At 36.6% G+C, this 24,967-nt stretch overlaps 4 protein-coding genes and 1 non-coding gene across 8 annotated transcripts; 3 read left to right on the forward strand and 2 right to left on the reverse strand.

The window, feature by feature from the left end:
* The first annotated feature begins 3,058 nt into the window (after positions 1–3,058).
* On the forward strand, positions 3,059–4,912 carry LOC112178959 (RNA polymerase II C-terminal domain phosphatase-like 4). Of its 2 annotated transcripts, XM_024317243.2 has the most exons (3): positions 3,073–3,133; positions 3,204–3,868; positions 4,248–4,912. In XM_024317243.2, the coding sequence occupies exons 2-3, from the start codon at positions 3,415–3,417 to the stop codon at positions 4,271–4,273; spliced, it is 480 nt and encodes a 159-aa protein (XP_024173011.1). In that variant the 5' UTR covers positions 3,073–3,133; positions 3,204–3,414; the 3' UTR covers positions 4,274–4,912. The 2 variants fall into 2 exon arrangements, with proteins under 2 accessions (XP_024173010.1, XP_024173011.1); XM_024317242.2 differs by having other exon boundaries at positions 3,059–3,868.
* A 2,239-nt stretch (positions 4,913–7,151) lies between these two features.
* Positions 7,152–7,910, forward strand: LOC112179816 (auxin-induced protein 15A). The gene has a single exon (XM_024318297.2). It carries the CDS (start codon positions 7,271–7,273, stop codon positions 7,520–7,522), a length of 252 nt encoding a protein of 83 aa, XP_024174065.1. The 5' UTR covers positions 7,152–7,270; the 3' UTR covers positions 7,523–7,910.
* Positions 7,911–9,110: 1,200 nt separating this feature from the next.
* LOC121050741 (auxin-induced protein 15A-like) lies at positions 9,111–9,733 on the forward strand. The gene has a single exon (XM_040511774.1). It carries the CDS (start codon positions 9,198–9,200, stop codon positions 9,495–9,497), a length of 300 nt encoding a protein of 99 aa, XP_040367708.1. The 5' UTR covers positions 9,111–9,197; the 3' UTR covers positions 9,498–9,733.
* Positions 9,734–10,480: 747 nt separating this feature from the next.
* Positions 10,481–10,583, reverse strand: LOC112181075. The gene has a single exon (XR_002928683.1). It is a non-coding gene; the product is annotated as a U6 spliceosomal RNA (small nuclear RNA).
* Positions 10,584–14,851: 4,268 nt separating this feature from the next.
* On the reverse strand, positions 14,852–22,648 carry LOC112177740 (pleiotropic drug resistance protein 1). 3 transcript variants are annotated; one of them, XM_024316000.2, is made up of 24 exons: positions 22,192–22,611; positions 21,782–22,097; positions 21,567–21,690; positions 21,382–21,470; positions 21,203–21,290; positions 20,933–21,092; positions 20,737–20,813; positions 20,444–20,497; positions 20,233–20,323; positions 19,815–20,116; positions 19,411–19,692; positions 18,844–19,160; positions 18,552–18,712; positions 18,312–18,415; positions 18,038–18,194; positions 17,790–17,950; positions 17,194–17,526; positions 16,782–17,072; positions 16,606–16,689; positions 16,398–16,531; positions 16,093–16,320; positions 15,811–15,982; positions 15,259–15,513; positions 14,852–15,144 (listed from the first exon to the last, which is right to left on the reverse strand). In XM_024316000.2, the coding sequence occupies exons 1-24, from the start codon at positions 22,235–22,237 to the stop codon at positions 14,887–14,889; spliced, it is 4,284 nt and encodes a 1,427-aa protein (XP_024171768.2). In that variant the 5' UTR covers positions 22,238–22,611; the 3' UTR covers positions 14,852–14,886. The 3 variants fall into 3 exon arrangements, with proteins under 3 accessions (XP_024171768.2, XP_040367705.1, XP_040367704.1); XM_040511771.1 differs by having other exon boundaries at positions 17,790–18,194; positions 22,535–22,648; XM_040511770.1 differs by having other exon boundaries at positions 17,790–18,194.
* Between the last annotated feature and the right edge of the window lie 2,319 nt (positions 22,649–24,967).

A 24,967-nucleotide genomic window follows, 5' to 3' on the forward strand; every position in this document is an offset into this window, starting at 1 on the left:
TGGTTTATTAAATTAATTATTGTTAGAAATTTAATACATAAAGGGTAAAAAGAGAAATGCACAACTCCCTCTTACAGTTAGCAGTAAACCCATGGCCACGTTTTGAGGAAGAAAAGAAGTTACTAACTCCCACTCCCACTCGAACTCAATTTCTTTTTTCCAATAACACTTTCTTCCTTTATTGTGTTTAATCTCTCCCGTAGGCATACTTGCTTCACTGCAACACAGGAAGATCGATGAAATTATGACATTAAAGCCGGATCAAAGGAGGTTCTATCAGGTTTAGTTTTTGCCATTTTCGATTCCTCATAATTGATAATTTTTCTAATTGACAAACTTTTCGAGATACCCAAATTCATGAGGAATGGGTTTATCAACACAGGAGATACCCTACACGTTCTTTGAATCTTCATTCAAGTAAGGTAAGTCGTTCCTTTGATCTTGCGTTCCCAATTAATTTATGCGTTCCTACTGTTCTCTCTTCATTAAGGTATGATTTTTTTTTCGATAAAATTCATTAAGCCATTGATTGCTCCAAATCTATGTGTGTTGTGTTTTATTTTTTTATTTTTTTTTTATTATTTTTTTTTTATAACTGTCCTTACGTGTGACAGTGTCTACGGAACACAAACACCTTTTTTTTTTTTTTTTTTTTTTTTATGGGTCGTAGAAGAATTTTTCTCCTTTGCTAGGTTTTCGTGGTTAGTTGCAGCACCAAGTGCCAGAGTGGAAAACCATCAACGTTGACAATTTGTTTAGGTTTTTCTGTTGTTTTTATTCCATTGGATTGTATTTACATGTTGATTTTGGGTGTCAATTACAATTGGGTATCGCTATGAACAAGCAATCAAGCATTGAGTACATAGACAAATGAAATGAAAAGGAAAATAACAAAAGAGAACACATTTTACAGTTTGCACAAAAGACCAAAATGAATTGGCGTCCAGCAATTACCACAAATGAAACTTATCTCATGGTTTTGGTATGCATGCAATTTTCATTTTGAATATTTTTTCTCTTATTTAATTTTTTAGAATTTACAGTTCTTATCCAATCCCACTCAGGTATGCAATTAAATTGTAGTCCTGGTGTCTTATATTTGATGGCTTTGTTTAACTAAGTTCTCTTTAGTTAAAAAGTGAAGAAAACAGAGTGGGATGGACAAACTTATCTCATTCTTTTGTTAGTACCTTTTTCTATATTGATTAATTGTTTTCCAAGTTCTTTGTAACATCATGGTCTAATCGATCTTTACTCATTTCTGTTCACAAAATTTTCAATTTTAATAGGATAATTGTTGAAATGAAGCAAAGAACAATTCATTGAATCTCAAAACTCTTTGACAGAAGTAGTTATTTCCTCTTTCTTCTTCCTTCTTTCTTCATCTTATGCGGGTAAGGAAGTTAGTTGTAAAATGATTCTCTAAGGTAAATTCATTGCTTGATTTTGATGTCTGCTCGAGGAAAAAGTAGCGCCATAAACTACAATGAAGGGAAAATGCAGGCTGCCTTTTCTTTGGCAACTTGCATGAGTGCATAAAAATCTTAGTCCTTTCACTGTTTGATTGCAGATTAACATAGCTTTCATCAAGTCCATTCAAATATCAACTTATAACTCTCAAGGTCAGTAAAGTTCTGATATATTTCTATAAAAAAATTAAACTCTTTTGTGATTATTTCAGATTGAGTTTCTCATAGAAAGAAGATCATGGAAGAAGGCACAAAAAAGGAACCAAATGAAAGTGTGAGAAAAAACCCAAATAGAATATAAGAAGGTGGATTCCGGTCACCGGCCGCCGCCCATCGGACTTTTATGAAAACCTGACCGGAAAGGTTTATTGCCCCCAATAGACATCTATTACCCCCTAATAGAGGGGCAATATACCTCTATTGCCCCCTAATAGAACTTTCAGTTGCCGGAATGAGAACTAATCTTCCTAGAATTAGACAAATAAAACTTTGATTAAAGAAAAAAAAGGAAGAGATTATATCAATTCAATAGATCTATTGCCCTCCAATAGACGTCTATTTCCCCCCGCCCCCCCAATAGACATTCAAAACTTCTTTTTTCTTTCCTTCTGTCCCATAGCTTAAAAAAAAAAATGATTTGGGCACCCTATCGAAGTTCAACCGTGAGACTCAAGACCAAAAGTCGTCTTCAGTCGGAGATGTCGTTTAGTGTCTTGGTCCAGATCCAGAACCGGAGAGCTGACGAGCTGACCAGAAGCAACGTCTTCAGTAAGAGACGTCGTTGAGCTCATTGCTGGAGCAGCAAGAGGAAGAAGGCAGAGTGCTCCTCCGCTGGAACTGGAGATTGGAGAGAGAGAGAGAGAGAGAAACCAGATGGCACCAGGACTGAGTTCGACGAGGATAGAGCGACAGAGCTTTCATGGCAGAGAGAGAGAGAGACTGGAGGGCCAGGACCCAAGGGGATGGAAACCATCTTCTCCGGTGAGGTTGTTCTGGACCGCCAAGGAGGTCGATCTCGACCATCACTCACATCCTCGCCTTCTTCGTCGGCGAAATTTGAAGATCCGTTTCGAACTTCCGCACGATCTCATTGTTGTCTTCGTTTCCTACGACCGGCGACCACGCCGACGGGGATGTGGCCAAATCGTGAGAGAGAGAGAGAGAGAAGAGACAGAGAGTGTGTGGCATTGATGTAGTTATTTAATTAGGTTGAGGGTAGACTGGTCTTTATACTCTAATTTGAGTTAGTGAGAATAAAAATCTGTTGTTAGGGTAAGTGAGATAACTTTAGTTTATTTTAGGGCTTTTGGTCAAGGACCCTAAAAAAAACCACGTCCAATAGCAATTTAACCTCATTTTAAGTTCAATATTTTTTGAAAAAAAAAAAAAAAAACCTTTATATTTATTTTTTATTTTTACACTTTTTGTATAAAACACGCTTTATACAGTAATAAAAACGCGTATATTCTACTCCCCGCATATTCAACCGCGTATATATTCTACTCCTTTATAGCTCTCTCTGTCTCTGTCTCTCTTTCTCTCTTTCCTAAATCAATGTGCTTTCCCTCTCTCCCTTTCTGTCTCGATCCGAGGTTTCAATTCCACTCTCGACTCGCCGGAGATGGCAAAACCAACGTTGTTTCAGGAAAATCTGGATGTCAATGGTAATGTTTCATTTCCAAAAGCTTCTTCTTTTCAAGTTTCAAAATGTTGTTCTAACCCTAATTTTGCCAGAGCACTGAGTTTCAATTCCAACTCCAGAAAGCTCCACTTGGTTCTTGATCTGGATCACACACTCCTCCACACCACTCAACTCTGTAATCTGACACCTGAAGAAGACTATCTCAAGATCGGAACCCATCCTCATCGAGATGTTTTCGTGCTTGAAACTGTGATCACCAAGCTCAGGCCCTTTGTCTGGAGATTCTTGGATGAAGCCAGCAAGATGTTTGAGCTGTACATATACACAAAGGGTAACCGGTACTATGCGGGTCTAATGGCTGCCCTGCTTGATCCTAGGAAGGAGTATTTCCCTTCCAGTTCTAGAGTCATATCCTGCGAGGATCACGGAATCGTGAGGATATATAAGAGTCTGGATGCTGTGGTTGGCTGCAATTATTCTAATGTTTTGATTCTTGATGATACAGAAGCGGCATGGACAAAGGAAAGCCGGGACAATCTAATCGTTGTCGAGAAGTATTGTTTCTTTAGGCACAAAATGGGCCTACCTAAATGCAAGTCTCATGCTGAGTTAAAGACTGATGAATGTGGATATCTTGCAGCACTTCTTGAAGTGCTTAAGGTAATCAACCGTATCTTCTGTGATGAACTAGCCATAAATCCTTCTGGTGTAGATGTGAGGGATGTGTTACAACTGTTTGGAAACAATTCGTCAAGAGGTTAGTGACCATGTATGGTTTTGTTCTGTTGCTATCTAGTCACAAACTATGTTTCGTGCATATCATTTCGTAATGTTCATTTGGTATGTTCTGTAAAGTTCATTTTGGAAATAATTGGTAATAGGTTTACTACTAGGATTTACTTGTTTGACAACTACCTCTTGGTTGAAAATTTAGCTTTTGATACAACTAGCATTTTTACCATATAGCTAAGGTATTATATGTTGCTTTCATGAACTCCCACTTTTTCCTACTTATGTTGTAAGCTTCAAGGCCTTTCCTTTCATGAAGGATTATCCAACATCTACACAGGGAGCGCTTTAACTAGTGCATTTATTTAGAGGAGAACTGCTAGTACTAATGCTATTGCTGCTTTTAGAGAATGACAGCTACTCAAATAGTTGATGTTCCTCTGCTGTTGACCGTGCTCACAAGGCTCTTACCTCCTTCACAAATGGCCATTCTTGTCAAATTGCTTAACGATTACAGGACAAAGAAAAGTAGCCAACAAAAGCTGAATCCAATAGTGAGACTCATCATTGGTGAAAAGGTTTTGCCTTCAGAAACAAATTGATGTCATCAACTGCTCATACTGCTACTGACTTGAAGCTTCGAAATTCCTCAGGACAAGTGTTATGCTACTGCTCTGATGCTTACCAAAAGCCTCAACAATTTCAAGGAAAATAAGATAACCCCACCCCAGCTGGTCTGAAGGTGAGACTGATAGTTGGTTCGATTGTGCAAAGTCCTTTGATTTCAGTAATCAAATCTTTCTGGAGAAAGCAGAAGCAAGACCAAGCCACGGGGTGATGATTCAAATTCTTTTGTTCAACAGCTTCCGTTTGGAGATATATAGTTATCCTTTAGTTAGACTCCAATAGTTTATTTCCATGTTAATATACTGTAAAGACAAATTTTTTTTAGTGCGCTTACATCCCCTGATGTAATATGGGTACATTAGTTTGCTCGATATGTTTTTAGTTGTAATGCTTTTGTCGTGTGGGAATAATAATATTTGTGGGTTCAATGTTTGTAGTCCTTTCACTTGTGAATCAATGAGCTTTTACTATTAGTGGTTTGTTGATAGCTTTTATAACTTATATCGATCTCCAGTTGATACTTGATGCCTATTTAGTCTTTCTCGCATGATTAATCTGGACTTAGATGCAATATTTGAGAATTAAAACATAAAAATGTGTGAAAATCAATCAATCATAGCTTGCAGTGTTTTCGATCAGAGTAGTCACTCTTGTGAACTGAAATAATTGCAATGGTTATAACAACAAAAGATCACTGGTATTGGTATGTGACTAACCATGTGAGTGTTTTGACAACTAAATTATTCTAATCCAGTTAGGAAACGAGAAAAAAAGAACAGAAATCAACAAAATTAAAAGTAATATGTTGACTAACAATCACAAAAGGCAAACGCACCCTGAATTAAAAAGGACAATGGCAATTAATCCCTACGCTGATTAAAGGAGGTATTTCTACATCTTTTACTATCTTCTCAATTCTAAGATACTATGTTCTACGTTTGAAGAGAAAAATAAATTTCTACATATCAAAATGGACTCATACTGTAGTCAATTTACACATACATCAATGTAGTGGCCAACTCCTAGTCTCTAGTAACCTCACATTAACCAAGACATCAAATTAATCCCTTAAACACTGATTATCTGAGGTCAGGGGTGTAAAGCCTCTCTGCATAATAACATGGTTAAAAAATAACTCATCCTGTCATAAAGAAGATGGGACTGATTCAAAAACATGTTCTAATTTTTGAGGAATATTGAGTAATCAATAACAGTTCAGTAGTTGATGAATAAACAAGCAAAACAAAACAAAACAAAAAGTAAAACAAAAGAACATTCAAATGCATGAGCAGAATCAATATGAAGAATAACAAACCAGAACTGGTTGTGTGCAAAGAGCAATCATTAGTGAAAAATGAAGAGCATATCCTACCGTGGTTATTTCTATGTGAGACTTGTCCCCCATACACTGCCTTATTGAACTGTCGTATATAAGCATTTAAAAACTTAAAAGGAAAGTTATTTTGTGATCTTGGACAAAAAAGATTGCGAAACCAAAGAGCTACATACGGATCCAAATTTAGTTTCTTTCCCTCTTAGATTTAAGTTTTTGTTCAAGCTTCCGCAAAAACAAACCCAAAGCATTTTGAATGAACTAATTTCTTTTTTGAATAATCACAATCACCATTAACTGTTCCTCCCCATTCAGTCTTTAAATCAGCAAAAACAAAACAACAACAAAAAACCTTAGTTCCCAGGTTGTGTTAAAGGACATGTACAACAAATCAGTAAACAGAGGTCACAGCAACCCCAGATAACCAAACCATAAGTAAGCAATTAGTGAAAACAAATAGAATTATAGTTTTCATTAGTTATTGGGTGATTCTTTCAAAAGAATCTAATAGATGGAGTTCATTCTAATCATTAAAGAATCAATGTTCCGCATCTTGCCTACTGATTATGAAGTATTTAAATCAGTACCTGTCCGATTTTCTCCTCATGCTTGATCATCAAAATGAACTTTCTAGACTGACCAAACAAAACCAATACTTCCCCAGGTTGTTGAAACTAGAGACCGTAGATTGTAGATAAAACAATAACATAATGCTAGGCTGGCTCCACACTCCCATTCAAGATATATAGCATGACTACGTAGCTTAGTACCACCAATTCTTGTTGTGACTCGTGACCAGCATTAATTATCAATGTTGGACAGGACTCTTGTGTCTATAGCCTGCCATTTATTTGTTGGATAGAAATGTAACTTCTGCTAGTCGCATTGTTGTGTTTTCTGTATAGGGTGTTGGGACGGCATGATTTTACAATCTTGGACAGAGTTTCATCAGTAGCACATATATGGAAAATTGATGGGAGGATACTAACTTAAGAGAATGGCAAGACAAACCATGTGATTTCATGATTTCTCAGAAGCTAGTGACCCTCATTCGACAACTCATTTCATGTACCTTCTTCACCACTTGCATGCTTCACATTCATGTAGCAGATGATCGCAACCTCTTATCATTTCCCTGGCTTATCTTTCAAAATAGTTTGGTAGATGGATTGAAACCTGTGGTAGCCCTCTTCTTGTCTGCTTTATATGTCATTTCAGTAGGAAGACAAACCCATGTGGTTTCTGACAAGCTAATGTTCCTACTGGAGCCCATGTCAGTTTCTCTTCAACACTAATTTCATGTAGCAGATGATTTTCCACATACCATTTCTCTATAAATACACACGTAATCAGGTTCATGAGCAAACTCATCAACTCCTCTACTTGCAAGCATCAAATTAAGCTCTCTCTTTTTTTCAAGTCCTTTGAATTCTTTTCTTCCTTCTTTGATCACTTCAATATACATAAACCATGGGTTTTCGATTGCCTCAAATTGCTAGCACAAAGACACCAGATATCCCAAAAGGCTACTTTGCAGTCTATGTTGGAGAGAGCCAGAAGAAACGATTTGTGGTTCCAATATCATATTTGAACCAACCTTTGTTTCAGGATTTGCTGAGTCAAGCTGAAGAAGAATTTGGATACCATCATCCAATGGGTGGTATCACAATTCCTTGCAGTGAAGACACCTTCATTGATCTCACTTCCTGCTTAAGTGTGTGAGTAAACACTAATGAAGCGGATCTTGGATCCAAAACATCCTCATTTTGAAACTCACTGCTGAGTCAAAATGAAGAAGAGGCTTCAGTTGATAATTTGATCATCCACTGAATCAAATCACTCTTGTGCTAACGGGAAACCAGCCTGCTGTACTCTTGAAGCTACTTCTGAGCTGAAGAAAGATTTCCAAATTTTGAAGAAGAATCAAATCACATCTTATGAAGCAGGCAAATATGAACATTGTATATACTCTCTAAGCAATTAGTCTAAAGTCCATGAGACTCCAAATTTTGAACTCAATGACAGTCAAGTGCTGTCTTTTTAATCTTATGTACAATATATGGGAATGTAAAAGAATATATTTCAATTGCGGATAAACTTTCTTGTCTTATTTTTCATGATCTCATTTATCTTCTTGTAGCGATATAATTACCTAATCACAGCATATGTTGAAAAGGAAATAATACTTGATGATATAATGGCTCATCTGATTTTTCACAATGGCATGCCTAATATCAGATGGTGTCTAATTAGACACATCAATATTAACATTACCACAAAATATCTGCAGATAGAGCCAGAAACTGTCAATATGGTAAAGGATGATATCTTAGCAGATGAAAAATAGGAAAAGAAAAGTGAGGAATACAATAGCTTTCCATTTTGCGGGTAAAGAAAGAGAAAAAACCAAACCTAGAAAAAAAATATAGAAGTGCATGTGGAGGAATTTTCAAGCACAGATCAGCAGCATTACAATCTCTGAGAATTAAATACCAGTAAGGTAATGGTGCCATAATATACAATAATGATGTAAACTGAAGTGCAGTGAGTTTCAAAATGAATAAAAAGTGCAGTAAACATCTAGAAATAAGGGAAGATATAAACCATTGTACGCTAAATATCAGTTCAAGTAGGAGTTGAAAAAGGATTATCTGAATACCATTCTTGATACCCAAGTAATCAAAAGATTATAGAATTTCCAGTTCGAACAAGGAAACAGTATATTATATGTGTGTGTGTGTGCGCGCGCGCGCGACCACGCCCATATCTGGATATGTACCTGTAACTGTCCAAATTTCTTAGTGGTAGGGTAAAAGAAGTTGAGTAGAAAAAATGAAATAATTCCTCAGCTTGTTGGAACTGGAGATCATAGAGATATCATAGATATCAATCATATCATAGATGAAATAATTCCTCAGCTTGTTGGAACTGGAGATCATAGATATAATACATGAAGCAGCGAAACCACATGCTAGGTTGGCTTGGTTATCCACCAATACTTGTCTGCAAAGAAACCCTACACACCAGCTTAGAGTAGAACTTCAAGTCTGAAGCGGGAAGATATCTCACTTTGGGTGGTCCCTGTTGTCTGTCAACTCAAGGAAGTACCAGACGACAGTTGCATATGTATCTGCTGGGGGATGAGTTATGTGAAGGACAAGACAACCCATGTGATTTCTTCATTTGGAACAACCTAGTGTCCCTCATTGGTGCCAATGTTAACCACTCATTTCATGTAGCAGATGATCTTCCACATACCCTTTCATCATCTATATATAGACATACCAATTCATGATCAGTAACTCAACTCCTCTCATTCATTAAACATTCAAACTTTCTCTCTTTCCCAGATCCTTTCAAGTCTTTTTATTGTTTATCCACTTGGGATATAGAAGCCATGGGTTTCAAGCTGCCTGGAATTGTTAGCCCCAAAAGAAGTCTTACCCGATCTTCATCTAATGCAAACAAGACAGCTTCAAAAACCTTAGATATCCCAAAAGGCTATTTTGCGGTCTATGTTGGAGAGAGCCAGAAGAAGCGATTTGTGATTCCAATATCATACTTGAACCAACCTTCATTCATGGATTTACTGAGTCAAGCTGAAGAAGAATTTGGATATGATCATCCCATGGGCGGTATTACAATTCCTTACAGTGAGGACACCTTCCTTGATCTCACTTCCAGCTTAAGTGTGTGACTGAATGATGAAATGAAAATGGGATCCAACTTCATATTCAAAAGGCTTCAGAATTTCAGAACATGCTGCTGAGTCAAGATGAAGAAGAGGCGAGGCCATGATTGATCATCAACTGAACCGACTCAGCTTCTGCTTAGGGGAAGCTTGTGCGTGTTTGCAGCTGCAATGGAGCTGAGCTGAAAGATACACAAGTTATGAAGCAGACATATGAGAATATTGTATGCATCTTCAACAACGATTGGTGCAAAAATCACGGGGTTCCAATTTTGAACTGAAAAAAAGTGAAATTATGTATTCAATCCGTGTAAACTTAGCTATCCCAAGAAACATTTTGGGAACAAAGAATATACTACAATTCTCATCAACTTACTTGTCTTTTTTTTCACCACACCATTACCGTTAGTCACTAACTCGTCTTACAGTATTATTTGGCATCCAATCATCCAAAATCAACGATGGGGAATACTTCCTCATTAACACACATGTGCAGAAAGGGATTTAATATTTTAGCTTGATCGCCTCTGCAGCATTCAAGAGTCAAGACTGAACTTGTGTGCTTCTCATGCATGTGATATTCAACACCAAATCAGGAGGACTACTTGCAGGTTTTACAATATGAACAGGAAGAGTATGAATGGAACAAGTTGAGCTAAACTTTTAAGCCCAGGAATATATGGGGGCATGTATAAACCAGCAAGAACAAATAGTGATGTTGTTCAAGTAGCTCAGTCAAATGCATTAAAAAAAAATTTAAAAAAAAGTTTATCTGATTTCCATTCTTCAAACCCAAGGATAAGGAATATTGAGTTCAAGTAAGCATCGGAAAGAGAAGAGGTTTTCAGACGCATTTCATCAAACAGGTGGTGGGCAACATCTCAATTTTTCATGTGCATTCATAAAACAAACAGAAACGAAGAAAAACGAAGACCCAGAAAGCAAAGGTAGACTACCTGGAATCATAAGATCAACAAAAAAAAACCCAAAAAAATTTGGACCATTTCTCGATTTATGCGTGTCATCCTTGCGCAGGGGCCATGCTAATCTTCTCTGTATCATTCCAATTTTATCGGATGTCCCCGAAGGGACGAGCTGCATTGCTAAGCATTCGTATATGAAGAGCCTTAGGTTACTACTGTTTCTCGATGTGGGACTCTTACAAAATGTTTTAAAAGCACACGTGCCTCACGTGTCCTGTCTCAAGTGCAACTCTATGCGAGTAAAAGTGAAAAAACTAACAGACTTTGGCTACTTATACGTGAAACTAGAACAGATGAATTGATTTATACATGCAACACTACTATTGAATAGTAGTTTTGAATTATTAGAATCCAAATCAAGTTGGTGATGTAGATCCTACATTCGTAACTTGCTTTCTTCTTCGTTGTCTTCCTATATTCAGGACAAATGAAATAAGCACAAGCAAATGCACCTCTTGCAATCTCCAAAATACCTTAAGAAGCATTCCTAGTCGGTGTGGTGCACTGTGTTTTCTAGGAGCAAGGAATCATTCTTGAAACTTACTGGACTGAGGGTTGAGCAAGAACTAACTCCCTACCAGCCAATGCTTTTCGGTGTGTTCTGTCTTTAGTACATTTGCCCCATACAAATTATACCTTCAGAATCTCTCACTACAAATCCAATAACACCACCCTTGTAGGTGTCCTAGCCTGTCAAAAGCTTTCCATCAACATTTACTCTTAACCATCCCACTGGTGGGAGCTTTCAATCGTAAGCCTTGACTTTGTTGTTTCGATCTGGACTTCCTAGCAGGGTGACGAAACTGAACATCTTTGAGCATATTGGAAGACATGAAAAGCTTGAACCTGCAGTAGTATAAAGAAAAGTAGTTAATTGAAAGAATCTGAAGACAGAGTTGGAGCACACTCTTGAAACCAATTTGCAGGAGGAACAGACAACACTATGTAAGTTGAGTATAATTGTGCAAACCAAGGTCAAAGTGTTCCCCAATGTACATATGGATCATACTGCAAAACAAAAGCTTACTGAACTAACCTAGCTACCAAAGATTTGGTGTAAACCACACATTTTGGATTCAATCCTCGACTCAAATGATTTATAGGACAACTCAAGGGTTCGACGCTCCTCTTTGTCAGGGAAAACACCCCAAAGTCAACTATAGGTGATGTTTCAATACTAAGCCAATCAAAAGCAAAATAGATGCAATTTCTTTCAAGTGTCATATCATCCGAACCACTAAGACCTCCCACAGAAGAGATGCATTTGTTGTTAAGCATGCACAAAAACAATATCTGACTACAAAGGTCAACAATCTCCACCCAGCAAGCACCACCACTACTATTACAGTACTACAAGTCTCCAACTTCAACACTTGAAATCCTTCAGTCACCTATGCTAGAGTGGTGTTATGCAACATAAGAAACAGTTCATGTGATTCAAAATCCTTCACCAGCTACCAAGTCCGAGAGTAGATCCTATAGTCAATAAGTATTCTCCCACCATCAGTCCATCACTAATGCATAACTAACCTTTCAGCTGTGTTGCAGGAACGCCCCCATTCAATTTGATGTCAAACACCATTAGAAATTCCAATGCGCTGCGAGTTGCAGCATATAATTTTCCTCGACTATTTCTACATCCCGAAAATCGAGACCATCCTCAGTTTTTTTTATGTTTTTATAATAGGCTAGGGAATATATTTGGTCAAACATATAGGTGAAATGGGTTAGTGTAGCTCTATTTTCCAGTTATTTATTTCTTCTTTGGTCTGATATTTAGAGTGACCTGAATTTACATCACCTTGGTCAACTATACATAATCAAAATTGCTTATAAAGTGCAACTTCAAAGTCATAGTATGCATTTATATTTTTCATTTGCAGTCTGAATCTAGAATAGTTGAATGAATTTGGTTAGACATGCATGTGTTCTACGAGAACTTTTCCTACTCAATCATGACAAAATATGTAGTGCCCGTGTCGCTATTTAATGGCCGGGTTGCTTTTTTTTTTTTGTAATACAAAATGAATAAAAGTGGTCTTAACATATTCTAGTATTCGTTGCATGTCGTGACATGTCAAAACATGTCAAACCTTGTCAACACTATTTTTTATTGAAATTCTCTTATGCCATAACCTCATCTTTGGTAAAACATAAGTTTTAGGAGTTATTTCAAGTGATGGACCGCAAAAATGTTGAACTGGTTTTTTAAATGATTTTTTCAGCTTTCCAACCGTTAAAAAAAAAATCAGGTCTAGGTTTCTTAGTTCATGTTCTAGAATCACTTAGAAATCATGAGTAAGGGGGGGAAAGATTTGGTGAGAATATGTGATTTTAGCCAAAAAAAACAGTCTACAGTCTACAGTTTTTTTGTGGAAAATCAGGGTCTCGGACCTTTTTTTTTTTTTTAACAGAAAGTTCTATAGTTGGTGCCTACATGGATCATCATTGTTGCAGAAGAGAACTTCATCCACATACCCAGTCCTGGTCTTGTTGGCAATGGTTATGGTACTATGTTCAACTATATTCAACTCTCATCGTCATCTTATTGAGGTAGAAATCCCAACACACCATTGTAATGTGTTTCTCGGTTTCTTGATTGTATGTAAAGAGTTCGTAGTTGTTGTACTGTACACACCAAATTTGAGTAATATGATTCATTCTATTTATATATCTGCCATGAATTCAGTGAAAAGTTTTATGTAGTTTAACAAATTGTGGGGTTGCTTAGAAACCCGGGTTCGGGTGGTTCTTGAGGTATTTTCAAATATGTTAATTAATGGTCAATTTATTGGTGCCTTTTCTTTTAAAGTTAATGTGCCCAGTGCAATTGCTGCTAAGATTTTGGCTATAATTGAAGCAATATGTGTGGCATGGGTGAGGAATTGGACTCACGTATGGTTAGAAACTGACTCCATGCTCATGGTGAATTATTTTGACTCTCCAAATTTAATTCCTTGGAGGCTCTGTAATCAATGGTTAAGTCGTCTTCATCAGGCTCATCAACTCAATTTCCGTGTTTCTCATATCTATCGAGAAGGTAATGCAGTTGCCGACAAACTTGCAAACTGTGGTGTATCCAATGGGGGCGATTTGGTGGCTTAATTAACATCCCGTCTTTTATCAAATACTTGGTTGTTCATGATTTATCTGCAAGAGTTCTCTATAGATCATCTTAGTTTTGTATTATTTTGGGCTCATTACTTTGAGTTCCTCCTTGTACTTTTCTTTTGTTGGTTTATTTTGTAACTCTTTGTTTGTATGAGCGGTTTTGGCCTAGTCCCCCGCTTGTCATCCCTGTATTATTTTGATTTTTATCAATAAAATTATAGTAAGGGAGGGGCGGTGACTCCCGAATGTAGTGGTCTCTTTCGAGGTTGTGTTGGTGCATGTCCCCCCCCCCCCCCCCCCCAAAAAAAAAAAAAAACTTTAATAACTTATAAATAAGTTTTGCTTAATTAACACTTTGCGTGAATTTAGTGAAAGTTCGTATATATGTTATTAAAACATACTATAGTGCCGTGATGATTATTTTGTAACTTACAAATTAGTTTCTTATAAAACTCGAGTGAGTTTAATGAAATTTTGCTCGTAGTTAAACAAATATGGTGTCCTTAGCTCTTAAATTTTTTAACATATACATGAGTTTCTTTGAACTCCCTTGAATTTAGTGAAGCTTAATTATTAGTAGTTCAACCCTTGTAACATTTCTAGCTATTTATATTTCTCAACTTAAATGAGTTCCTTTAACACATCCAAATTTAAGGATTTGCTAGTGTAAACAAACTATTTGTCCTCTCTTTGACGCTCTGTTGACTTTAGTGAAGTTTATTTGTGGTTCAACATGTAACGTTTATTTCTCAACTTAGATGAGTTCTTCTTACAATCATGTGAATTTACGTAAATATCACTGGTGTAAACAAGCTATAATGTCCTCTAACTATTACTTTTTATAACTTAAATATGAGTTTTCTGTAAATTTAATGAAACTTGTAAGTAGTCTAAAAACTTATAATGTCTCTAACTATTTGTTTTCATAACTTATAAATGAGCTTCTTTTGACACTCACATGAATTTACTGAAGTCAATCTACCGTTAAACAAACCAGAGTGTCGCTATCTATTAACTTTTTCTGATATATACATCAGCTCTAGTTCATTGTAATTTTACTTTGTCATGAAAGATAAACACAAATATCCCAATATCTTTGTGGACCTAACAGCAGTTCAAATCATCAAAAACTATCCTTTGATATGTGTATATTCTATGATATGATCGATACCTACAGAAGGAGATGTCACCTATATATAACTATAATTTTCAGCAAGATAACAGATCGGAATCAAAACGAGAGACTAATAATGGGACTGTATATCATATTTCATTATTCAGATACATGCTTGTATGATGGTTCATCTCTTTTGGAAGTTTAGTTTCTTGATTGCAAAAGCAAAGATGAACACAAAGAACGCTGAAAACCCAATAAGTACAGCTACAACAACACCTAGAAAGTCTTTCCTATATCCAAAATATGTGCTTATAAAATGATCTACAGTTTCACCGGAATCAAGGGTGTCTTTGAGTCCGCCAAACTGGGAAGAAAACAATCCATACAAGCTCCAAGAGGTCGGGCTGACCCAATAGAACCATCTCCACCATATTGGAATTCTCTGTCACCGCCAAATAGAACTAATGTGAGTGTATACCATCAGATTGATGAACAAACTCGCGTATACAATTTTCAATAGTTGATATGTATACATTTGTTTATTATATTCACTTACTGTTTTGGGAATGAGAAATCCTGAAATGACATTCCATAATGGGTAGAAGGCGGACGAAACTACAGCAGACATGGTGTTGCTCGGAGTAATTGACACAATCATCATCCCATGGAAGGTGAAGTATAAGAAGGTGAGGTACATGAACAATAGATAAAAAAAGAACTTGCTGACCGTCCAATCAAATCCAACCATGGAGTATACTATAACCCCATATATGATAGTCTGGATCAAAGTGTATGGGATCTCAATGACGGCCTGCAGAAATTAAAAGTTTCATGTTTGTCAAATTTAGGTGGCCTAGATTCATGTACAAGATACAGATCCTTATGTTGCAAGGCAAATATACAGTGTAAAGTGTTATAGACAACCATCTAATACTGACCAAAAAATGAAAGTGCTGTTGAAAAAATAATATTTAGTGTGAAGATTATATATGAAGCCAACACTCTTCCTCCCATGCTGACATATAGGACAGAACAATGGATTGATCTAACTTTGATCTTTGTAGATCGAAGTAGCAACCTTGCAGAAACTTAGTAACAAATAGCATACCTGTCCAAAGGCAAATGGAAAAGCCGAGTACATTCCAGCTGCCGTTTCTCTGTAAGAGACCAACCTCTCAACATGTACAACTGGCTGCACTGATAAGGAATTCTGTATACCAATAAAGAGAACAGCAGCGTACATAGAACCCAGCGCGCTAAAGAGATCTCTTTGCTTTTGTCTGGAAGGAGCATGAAATGATCAATGTCACTCTTGCACATTAAGTTTTACATACATTGCATCACAAAACTTTGGGAAATACTGGTATCTCATGTGTGTTACAATATATACCTTTTGGAACCAAGATCCCAGAAAAATGATCCAAGTAGTGCAGCCATCGTAGCTGTGAAAAGAAGTCTCACCGCAGTGTATTGAGGGTTTCGCCAATACGATACATGCTGTTTCCATAGGCAAGCTAGACACTGGGTGAAGAAAGACTGTGAATATCGTGTTGGGAAGTACAAGTCCTTTGAATTTGGTGCAGGAGTACTTAGTTCTTTTATCAATGCCTTATTTTTCCTAATAGTTCAGATATAGAAATTAGTAGCTGAAACACAAGTATAGCATTATTACATGAATTTTTATGGATATCTTACCTAAATATTTCTGAGTTTTTGTATATGTATGCAAAATCAACCCCAAGAGATGCTTCTTGTGCTGGAGAAGTAACCTCCAACATCCAAGTTGCCGGATTGTAACCATCCTTTATTTTAGAAACTCCACAAATCTCCTAAAATCTCATTAATGTTAGCAGTTGAGTAAAGTATGGCAGATAATTATATATTTATGTATTATACACCTAACCTCAAAGTATTCGATCATCTGGGAAGAATGGTGGCCTAAAGGGCCAACATATATTTCTTCACCCCCGCGTTTCAAAAGCAACATCTACAGTAGAACATCAAAATTTTCAATCTTGTAACATTAAATATATAGTATATCCAAAATGTAGCTACTAATACTAATTAACAGTATATCACCTCATCAAAAGCATCAAATATATCAATGCTTGGTTGGTGGATGGTACAGACTACAGTTCTCCCGGTGTCCACTGTATTCCTCACTGTTCTCATTACAATTGCTGCTGCCCTAGCATCAAGGCCAGAGGTCGGCTCATCCATAAATATTATCGAGGGGTTGGCAACAAGCTCTACTGCAATTGTTAGCCTTTTGCGTTGTTCAGTTGAGAGACCATTCACTCCTGGAAATCCAACAAATCTGTCACTTATTGAGGCCATTTCTACAAGCTCCATGACTTCCTCAATAAACATCTGCAAATCATTAAAGCATGGATATGCTCAACAAGACTTGACTAAACATAATCCATGATTAAAGAAACTATCATCCTAAAGACAGGCCTTCACAAGAAAGAAGGATAGGTCAGAAGCATACCTTTCTGGTTGGGGAATCAACCTCACGGGGCAACCGGAGCCATGCAGAATAAACCAAAGACTCGTAAACAGTGACATGAGGGGAGTGTATATCTGTTTGCTCACAGTATCCTGATATGCGAGCAAATGTTTCTTGCCTTTTTGCATATCCAGATAAGGTGATTCTACCTTCAATATATCCACTTGTCTTCCTTCCTGCCAAGACATCCATGAGAGTGGTTTTTCCAGCGCCACTAACACCCATCAAAGCTGTTAGAACTCCAGGCCTAAAAGCACCACTCACGCCCTTAAGAAGTTCTAGCCGATCCCCAGTTTTGCTTTGATCTTTCATTTCCTGCAAGGACATATATATTAATGTGAAGGATGAAAATGCATTGATTGCATTCATCATTTGTAATTGGTTCAATTATTATAAAAGGGTACTTTTATTTGATATTTCAATCTGGGAGTTCTACAATAACATATTTGATTTTGATTTGACGGTAATATTAATAGTGTTTGTAGATATGTAGTTCAAGTTGCTTCCCAGTCACCAAACATTTTAATTAATGAAAAATAGCATTAATACTATTTTTCCTTTACAAAAATTGAAGATACCTTAGGCAAATCAACAGCATATCTGATTTCCTCGAAAGTAATTGAAAGGGGTTCAAATGGAAGAACCATGCCATGCTGCCTAGTAGGATTGCTTGCAACTCTGCTATCTTCTGTTGTGGAGGATGCCTCATTGGATAGTACTGCTTGGGGCATCTCAAGTGCTGCATCCACGAAATTGTCAGAATTGTCAAAACATAGCATTGATAGTATCCATCTGTAGACAGAAATTAATATGCCTAGGTACTTACGATCAAGATACTGAAGTGCCAAGGTGAAAAGGAAATTCAACAGAAGAATAAATCCAATCAAAGCTACTAATCCAATCCAGTAGAAGCGTGCCTCCGGAAATATGCCTCGATACTTCAAAACCATAACTCCTAATGCTTCTGTTGAGTTGGCAGGAACCTGTATTACAAAATCCCAAGACACATGAATTAACATTTTCCTGAAGATTTTCACCTACTCTAATTGTTCTAGTCTCTAGCTCTATTGTCACAATCGTGAAAAGTTATCCTTGCATACGTGTCTCCAACTTTCTCCAAGAAATTCATTGACAGCGATGGCATTCAGTCCATATGTGAATGGTGAGAGCCAATATCCCCACAACAACCATTTCTTCATATCCTCTGAATAAAAAATAATAACAAAATTAATAAAAAGAAAAAAGACACAAGGTTAGCTTACCATCAGAATTTAATTACGTCCACTACAATAACACATAAAAGCACTGTTATGATTTCTCAGATTAGATTAAGAATTTACCTTGTGATATGACAAAGCCACCCAGACCAAGAATGACAAGTAAAGCACCAAATCCAAATGTATTTGCAATAGTCATGTTCCTTCCTAGTGCCCCTATCAATCGAAACAATCCATTTGCCATCTGGCTAATACACAGCAGTAGAAGGAACTGTTTGAAAAACCTGTTAACAAATTTTCATAATTATATTTGATAACCAATTAACTTGATCTGTCTGACCAAATAAAATTAACCTGAGCTGAACCTAAACTTTTAAATGCAATTTTGAAAATACATGTTTCACTTTTCAATTACCTTTCAATGCTCGGATCATAACCTATAGGGTAGTAAGTTATGATCACCCAGATGGAAACGTCCACAAAAGTTATAGGGATCCTTATCATCCATGTGGGTAAAGAGTATGCCCAAGCAGGATAGAACAGATGGTCCCTTTGCTTGAAAAACACAGGCAGTCTAGTGACTGTCATATGAAGCTCAGGAAACCCATTAAGCATAATTGCGAGTAGTGTATAGAATAAAGCTCCCATATAAATCCCACCATCTGCTACTGTGTTCTGGTGCATCTCAGTACGTAAAAATAATGTCATTGTTGTAAGAGCAACTAGAATAAGCTGAAACCAAAACAATAGAAGTATTTCATTTACTTTTATATTTCTCTGAATGAAAGATGAACAAAATGTTCAATTTGATTTTGCACCAACTGCAGGTTAACGAGCCAAAATTTCACTTTGCATGTATGGAATCACCTGACCAGTTTCCTTAAGATATTAGAACAATGAACATTAAGAGTTTTGCATTTAAATCCACCTCTGGAAAAAGTCCATTACTAACTAGTAATATTCATTACTTCTCAATTCTCACCTGAACCAATTTGAAAATGTAGACAAACGAATTCCTCTTTGTAAGCAAAATTTGTCTGGCCATACAAACTTTGAACAATTCCTTCTTATTAACACCATACTTTTTAGTTGACAATGCAGCAGGGTGGCCTTCGGACTTGTTAAATGGAATAGAAAGCTCATCACCAACTTTTCTACCGATGTGAAATAACTGCATTGCTTCAGAGAATGCCTTGGTTGTTACAAATCTATAAGGCCTATCCCTATGAGCCCAGTATTGCTCTTGATCTTTTCTTGATGTCACCTGTCATAGAATTAAGATAAATGAGAAGCTTTATTTATATATATCCAATCTCTGTGGAAAACAAAAGGTTGACATAGAGGGAAGAGATGTCATTATATATATGTGTGAGTAAGTTGAGCTACCTCTTGCAGGAAATCAGCAACTCCTTTCCTCTCTGGACATTTGAAGCCCATGTACTCAAAGAACTCAAGAACATTCTCACGTGGACCCTGATAAACGATGTAGCCATCCGAGAGGAGAATTATATCATCAAAGAGATTGTATGTCTCCGGTGCTGGCTGCAGTAGAGCGATTAATGCAGTTCCGTTCAGAATGTGGACATATTGTTGTAGTGATTTCACTAATTGCAATGTTGTTGAGCTGTCCAGCCCATTGGATATTTCATCCATCAGAAGGACTCTTTCTGGTCCAACCAGCATCTCCCCTGCAATAATGTATCAACCATTTTTTTTTGTATAAGAATCAGCCGCAGTTAAACTACCCGGTCACACTTTAAGAAACTGAAAAAAAGAGAGTTGGGGAAGTCCTATATATGCATACCTGTGGTGAGTCTCTTTTTCTGTCCACCAGATATACCTCTGGTCATTTCGTCTCCTACCATAATGTCAGCACAATCTTCAAGTCCCAAAATCTGGAAAAGTTTATTAGCAAAAGTTGGAAAATTTTCGTTTACTGATCAAAGCAGGAAGTGTGTGGTTCTAGATTTTATCTTTGTACACAAAGGCACATAATTAACTTGAACGAAGGATACCTTAAGAATAAAGTCTGTAACTATATTAGCTTCCTGTCCTTCTAGTGCTGCTGCCTGCAAAAAGTTTAAAAGAGCCATTTTAGGTGTTTGAATGCTACTTCAAGAACAAGTACAAAAAGTAAGGTTTAGAGGGTGCAAATGATGAACAACACAAAGGATACAGTTCCACATCAATTGCCATAGATATAAAAATTTTAAGATATATTGTTCTGGTTTATGTATTGTAGCATTAATTAGAATTATAAAACATAGCTTTATACTGATCTTTCCTATATATACAGCTGTTCTCATACCTTCATGTAGAGATCAAGATCAAGATCTGGCATAATATTTGCAGCCTTTTCTCTCCTTAATAATTCCACCAACATTTCTGAAGTTTCCAAAATGCAGATGAAAAATTAACTTAATTCAGATTCTCTAGATCAAAATTATCAAACCTAGATTGTATATAAATGTCACCTTAACTTTAGGGTGTTTTAACAGACGTACCATAACGTGGTCCAACACCTTGACATCTAGCTGCAAAAGCCAGTGTCTCTCTCACTGTCAGTTCTGGAATATGTAGATCGTGTTGAGTAACATAAGCTGACATCCTGTCTGATACAAACTCATCCATCTCACTTCCATTGTATGTAACTCTCCCCGAAAACTAATGTCATTCATAAGCGATTACACCAAATTATATAGTGACATGTTGTGAACTAAGCAATAGAAATCAAGTATTGGAACAGAAACGCATACGAATAGTGACCTCCTTACTTTTAGATTAGCTTTACCCAGTTTTCCAGCCAACGCCAATAAGAACGTGGTCTTTCCAGAGCCAGGTGGCCCTAAAAGAAGTGTCATTCTGCAGAAATCAGACAGACCAGCATTTCATATGTATGAGAAGTGTGCCGTTTGAAGAGTATGTATACATGAAGTAGTAATTGTCTGGTTACCTTCTTGGCTTGATGCTCCCACTTACATCATGAAGGATTGGAAATGCTCTCTTTTTACTTGGAAGAATGTGAAAACAATTCAGGAACCCCTTATTTTAAAGAGAAAAACTAAGGTGAATTATTAAGTTACATCATATAAAAGCATGAATCTAAAATAGATATAACCTTGATCCAGGAGATGGTACCTCTAACATATTGATGGAGAAGTTGAACACTGTAGGTGACGACGCCCTGGTTCCTACATAAGCCTCTGCTTCAACATTTAAATGTTCGAACCGCACTTCAGTTGTTGGAAATTCAAGTCCAACTCTGCGTGCATTTCGAATATTATATTAAAGATTACAAGTTACAATCCAATTTCATCAAAAACTTGCAGCATTCATTAGAGTTAATCAATCACCTATTCATGCGGTCCTTGATCTTGCGCAACAACTTTTCATTATCTTGCTCAACAGTCTGCACCAGCCTCTCCAACAAAGTCTTCCTCTCTCGTAGTCCAAGATTCTTCTTGATATCAATCTCTCTGCTTTCACCGTCCTCCTCTTGACCTTGGCCGAGTAGAATTCCTCTCCTTGTTCTGGAATAGGTAGGTAACCGCTCTACAGCAGACCAGTACGTCGTCATTGTCAGACTGGACTCCTCATCAGCTCCTTCACCGGAAGGAGGCTCGATGATTTCCTCTTCTTCTTGTTCTTGACTGAATGTGATGTTCATAGCTGAAAGAAGAGGCCAACAGCAGTATCAGGAGTAGAAATCTTAGAAAAAGAGAACAACTTTAATACCCAAATCTTCATGAAAACAACCAGGAACCTTTTTCGTTTTTAATGAAAAACATTAACGTTTTGAGCTTTGACATTGAGCAAACAGTATAGCAACTTCTCTCCTAAGCAAAGTCATTTTTCTCCCAACCTACTCCCTAAGCTTTTGACAACATTGCGACACGGCTTTATTACAATCCAATGGTCTACAATAAATAAAACTACGGCTTGTCTCTCTATTTTGTTTCTCGCTCTCTTGGTCGATCAATTTTTCTATATATGCCTTCGAAATTTGTTCCGATCGAACCGATATGAAAGGGAAAAGGATCGACGTGTAATCAACCACCAAGCCTTCTTCTTGTTCATACGGTCCGGTTGATACTTATTCACTATACCTTTGTTTTCCGATCTGTGAACTCAGTCGAAAAGAGCAGATTCACAAAATGATCCACTTTCTGTTCTTTGGCCAAATTCGAATGGCTAACCTCCTTCAAGAACCTAGAAGCTATAATTTCTCTTACGGTCTGTTTCAATGAGAAAACGGTGAGATTTATAGGAATTTTAACGATGTCTGTTTAGGATTTAGAATACCTAATCAATTAAGAAAGTTTAAAATAAATAAAGAAACTTAAATAAATAAATAAATTGTTTTGAAAATAAATAAAGAACTAAGAATAGCAAAATGGCACTTATTTTGGTGAAAATTAAAATTTGGAAATCAAATAATGAATTCGTAGTTTTTTTTTCACAAAAAAAAAAAAATCAAAATTTCAAGTTGAGAAATGTCAAACAAGAGATTTGGCATATTAGCGTTTATGAAATCCTCCTCACTTTCAATTAAGTTTCATCATTTTTTCACTCACCCAAACACACCCTTCAATGAAACAATATAAGCACACGCAATTTGATCAAGTTTGTCCATGAAACAATATACTTTTAGTTCATGTAGTGGAATTTTGTTTCCCTGCCCTGTTTGGTTAAGATTTTAAGGAGTCCATTATGCCCCGAAATCTTAACCCTAAAAGGAGAAGAATCTCCTATTGTATATAGGGAGTGCAACAGTGTTATTGGTGAAGAGGAAAAGACATGGAACTTCTTTTAATTTTACCGTTAGAGAGGTTCTAGTTGGACCTCCAAATTTGATATTTGGACCTCTCCTACTTATTAAACCTCCAATTCACTTTTTTGAATACTTAAATAACTAAGTAGACCTCCTTAATTTTACCAAAACACCCTTGAACAATTAAATATGTATCTTCAACAATTTATTGTTTTTTTTTCTTATCTCTATCAATTTAATCATGAAGAATTGTGTGAGTAAGCTGCCTATATTTTTGGTGTACTTTCAATGATGAAACAAGAAATTGATTCTTGGAGGATCCGAACAAGTAGACAATTACAAACATTTTTCTATTAATCCAGATCATAGTTTTTTTTTTTTTTTTTTGCAATATGAATGGTTCTAGAAAAGACTTTGGCTCTTAGAAAAATAATATATATACATCGCTTAAATCGAATTATAAGCTTGGATCTTAATTAGTAATAACTACACCAAGATATTCAATAAATTTAGTTTAAGGAAATTTCAAATTAATATTGTTTTTAATTTACTTTTGTATTAAATGATAGGGCCCTGTATAGAAATTAATTATCTTTACTTAATTGTTTTAGGTAAATTATAAAGTTATATAGGTAACATAAGGAATTTTCGGGAAAAAATTGAATGTTATAGGGGAGGTAAGAAGAGTATTTTTTTTTTCTTTTTATCCTTATTTGTCTTTTCATATAAGTTGACAAAATCTATTGATAATTAAAAAAAGAGATTTTGTCCATTTACCCCATTTCTAGGGTTTTTTTTTCCCACTTACCCCATTAAGTTTTTTTAATTCTCTCTTACCCAATACACTCTAAGGGAGTCTTCCCTAATACCTTTTTTTTTGTTTTTAATTTTTTTTTAATACCATTTTACCCTCACCCCCTTGTTACTTAGAGAGAGAGAGAGAAAAAAAAAATAGAAGAGAGAGAAACCATGGGAGACTTCGCCGGAGCCCGTCACCGGCCAACTTTCGCCGGAATCCGGTCACCGGTCGCCGGATTTCGGTCACCTACTGCCGCCCACCGGAATTTGCTGAAAATCTCACTGGAAAGTTTTTTTGTCCCCAATAGACATCTATTGCCCCCTAGTAGATGGGCAATAAACCTCTATTGCCCCCCAATAGACGTCTATTGCCCCCTAATAGACGTCTATTACCCTCCAATAGACGACTATCAGCCATGTATTGCCCCCCAATAGACGACTATCAACCATGTATTGCCCCCAATAGAAGCCTATTGCCCCCCAATAGAACTTTCAGTTGCCAGAATGGGAACTAATCTTCCTAAATTTAGACAAATAAAACTTTGATTACAGAAAAAAAACAAGGAGATTACATCAATTCAAAACGTCTATTGCCCCCCAATAGCCGTCTATTGCCCCCCAATAAAACTTTCGATAGCCAAAATGAGAACTAATCTAAGCAGAGAAATACACCCAGGAGGAGCAGATTCTCAACATCATTAGCCACTTTCTCCCACAGATGAGAGAAAAGGAGAAAATTGAAAACAGAGGAAGTCCTCAAGTGGGAGCAAAATGAAGCAGAAATGAAACAAATTGAACTAACAAAGAAATGAAAGACAAAAGCAGCGACTACTGATGGATTGTAACACAGAATCATTTCAAATTCTTACAGTCAAAAGCATCAAAATACAAAAACAAAATAATCATTTCATATTGGATAGTGCAAACCCTATAACAAGCAATCAAACCAGAAATGCAATTGAATCTGAAT

The sequence above is a fragment of the Rosa chinensis genome, chromosome 7, assembly GCF_002994745.2.
Source record: "Rosa chinensis cultivar Old Blush chromosome 7, RchiOBHm-V2, whole genome shotgun sequence".
In the NCBI taxonomy this organism is placed as follows: Eukaryota; Viridiplantae; Streptophyta; class Magnoliopsida; order Rosales; family Rosaceae; genus Rosa; species Rosa chinensis.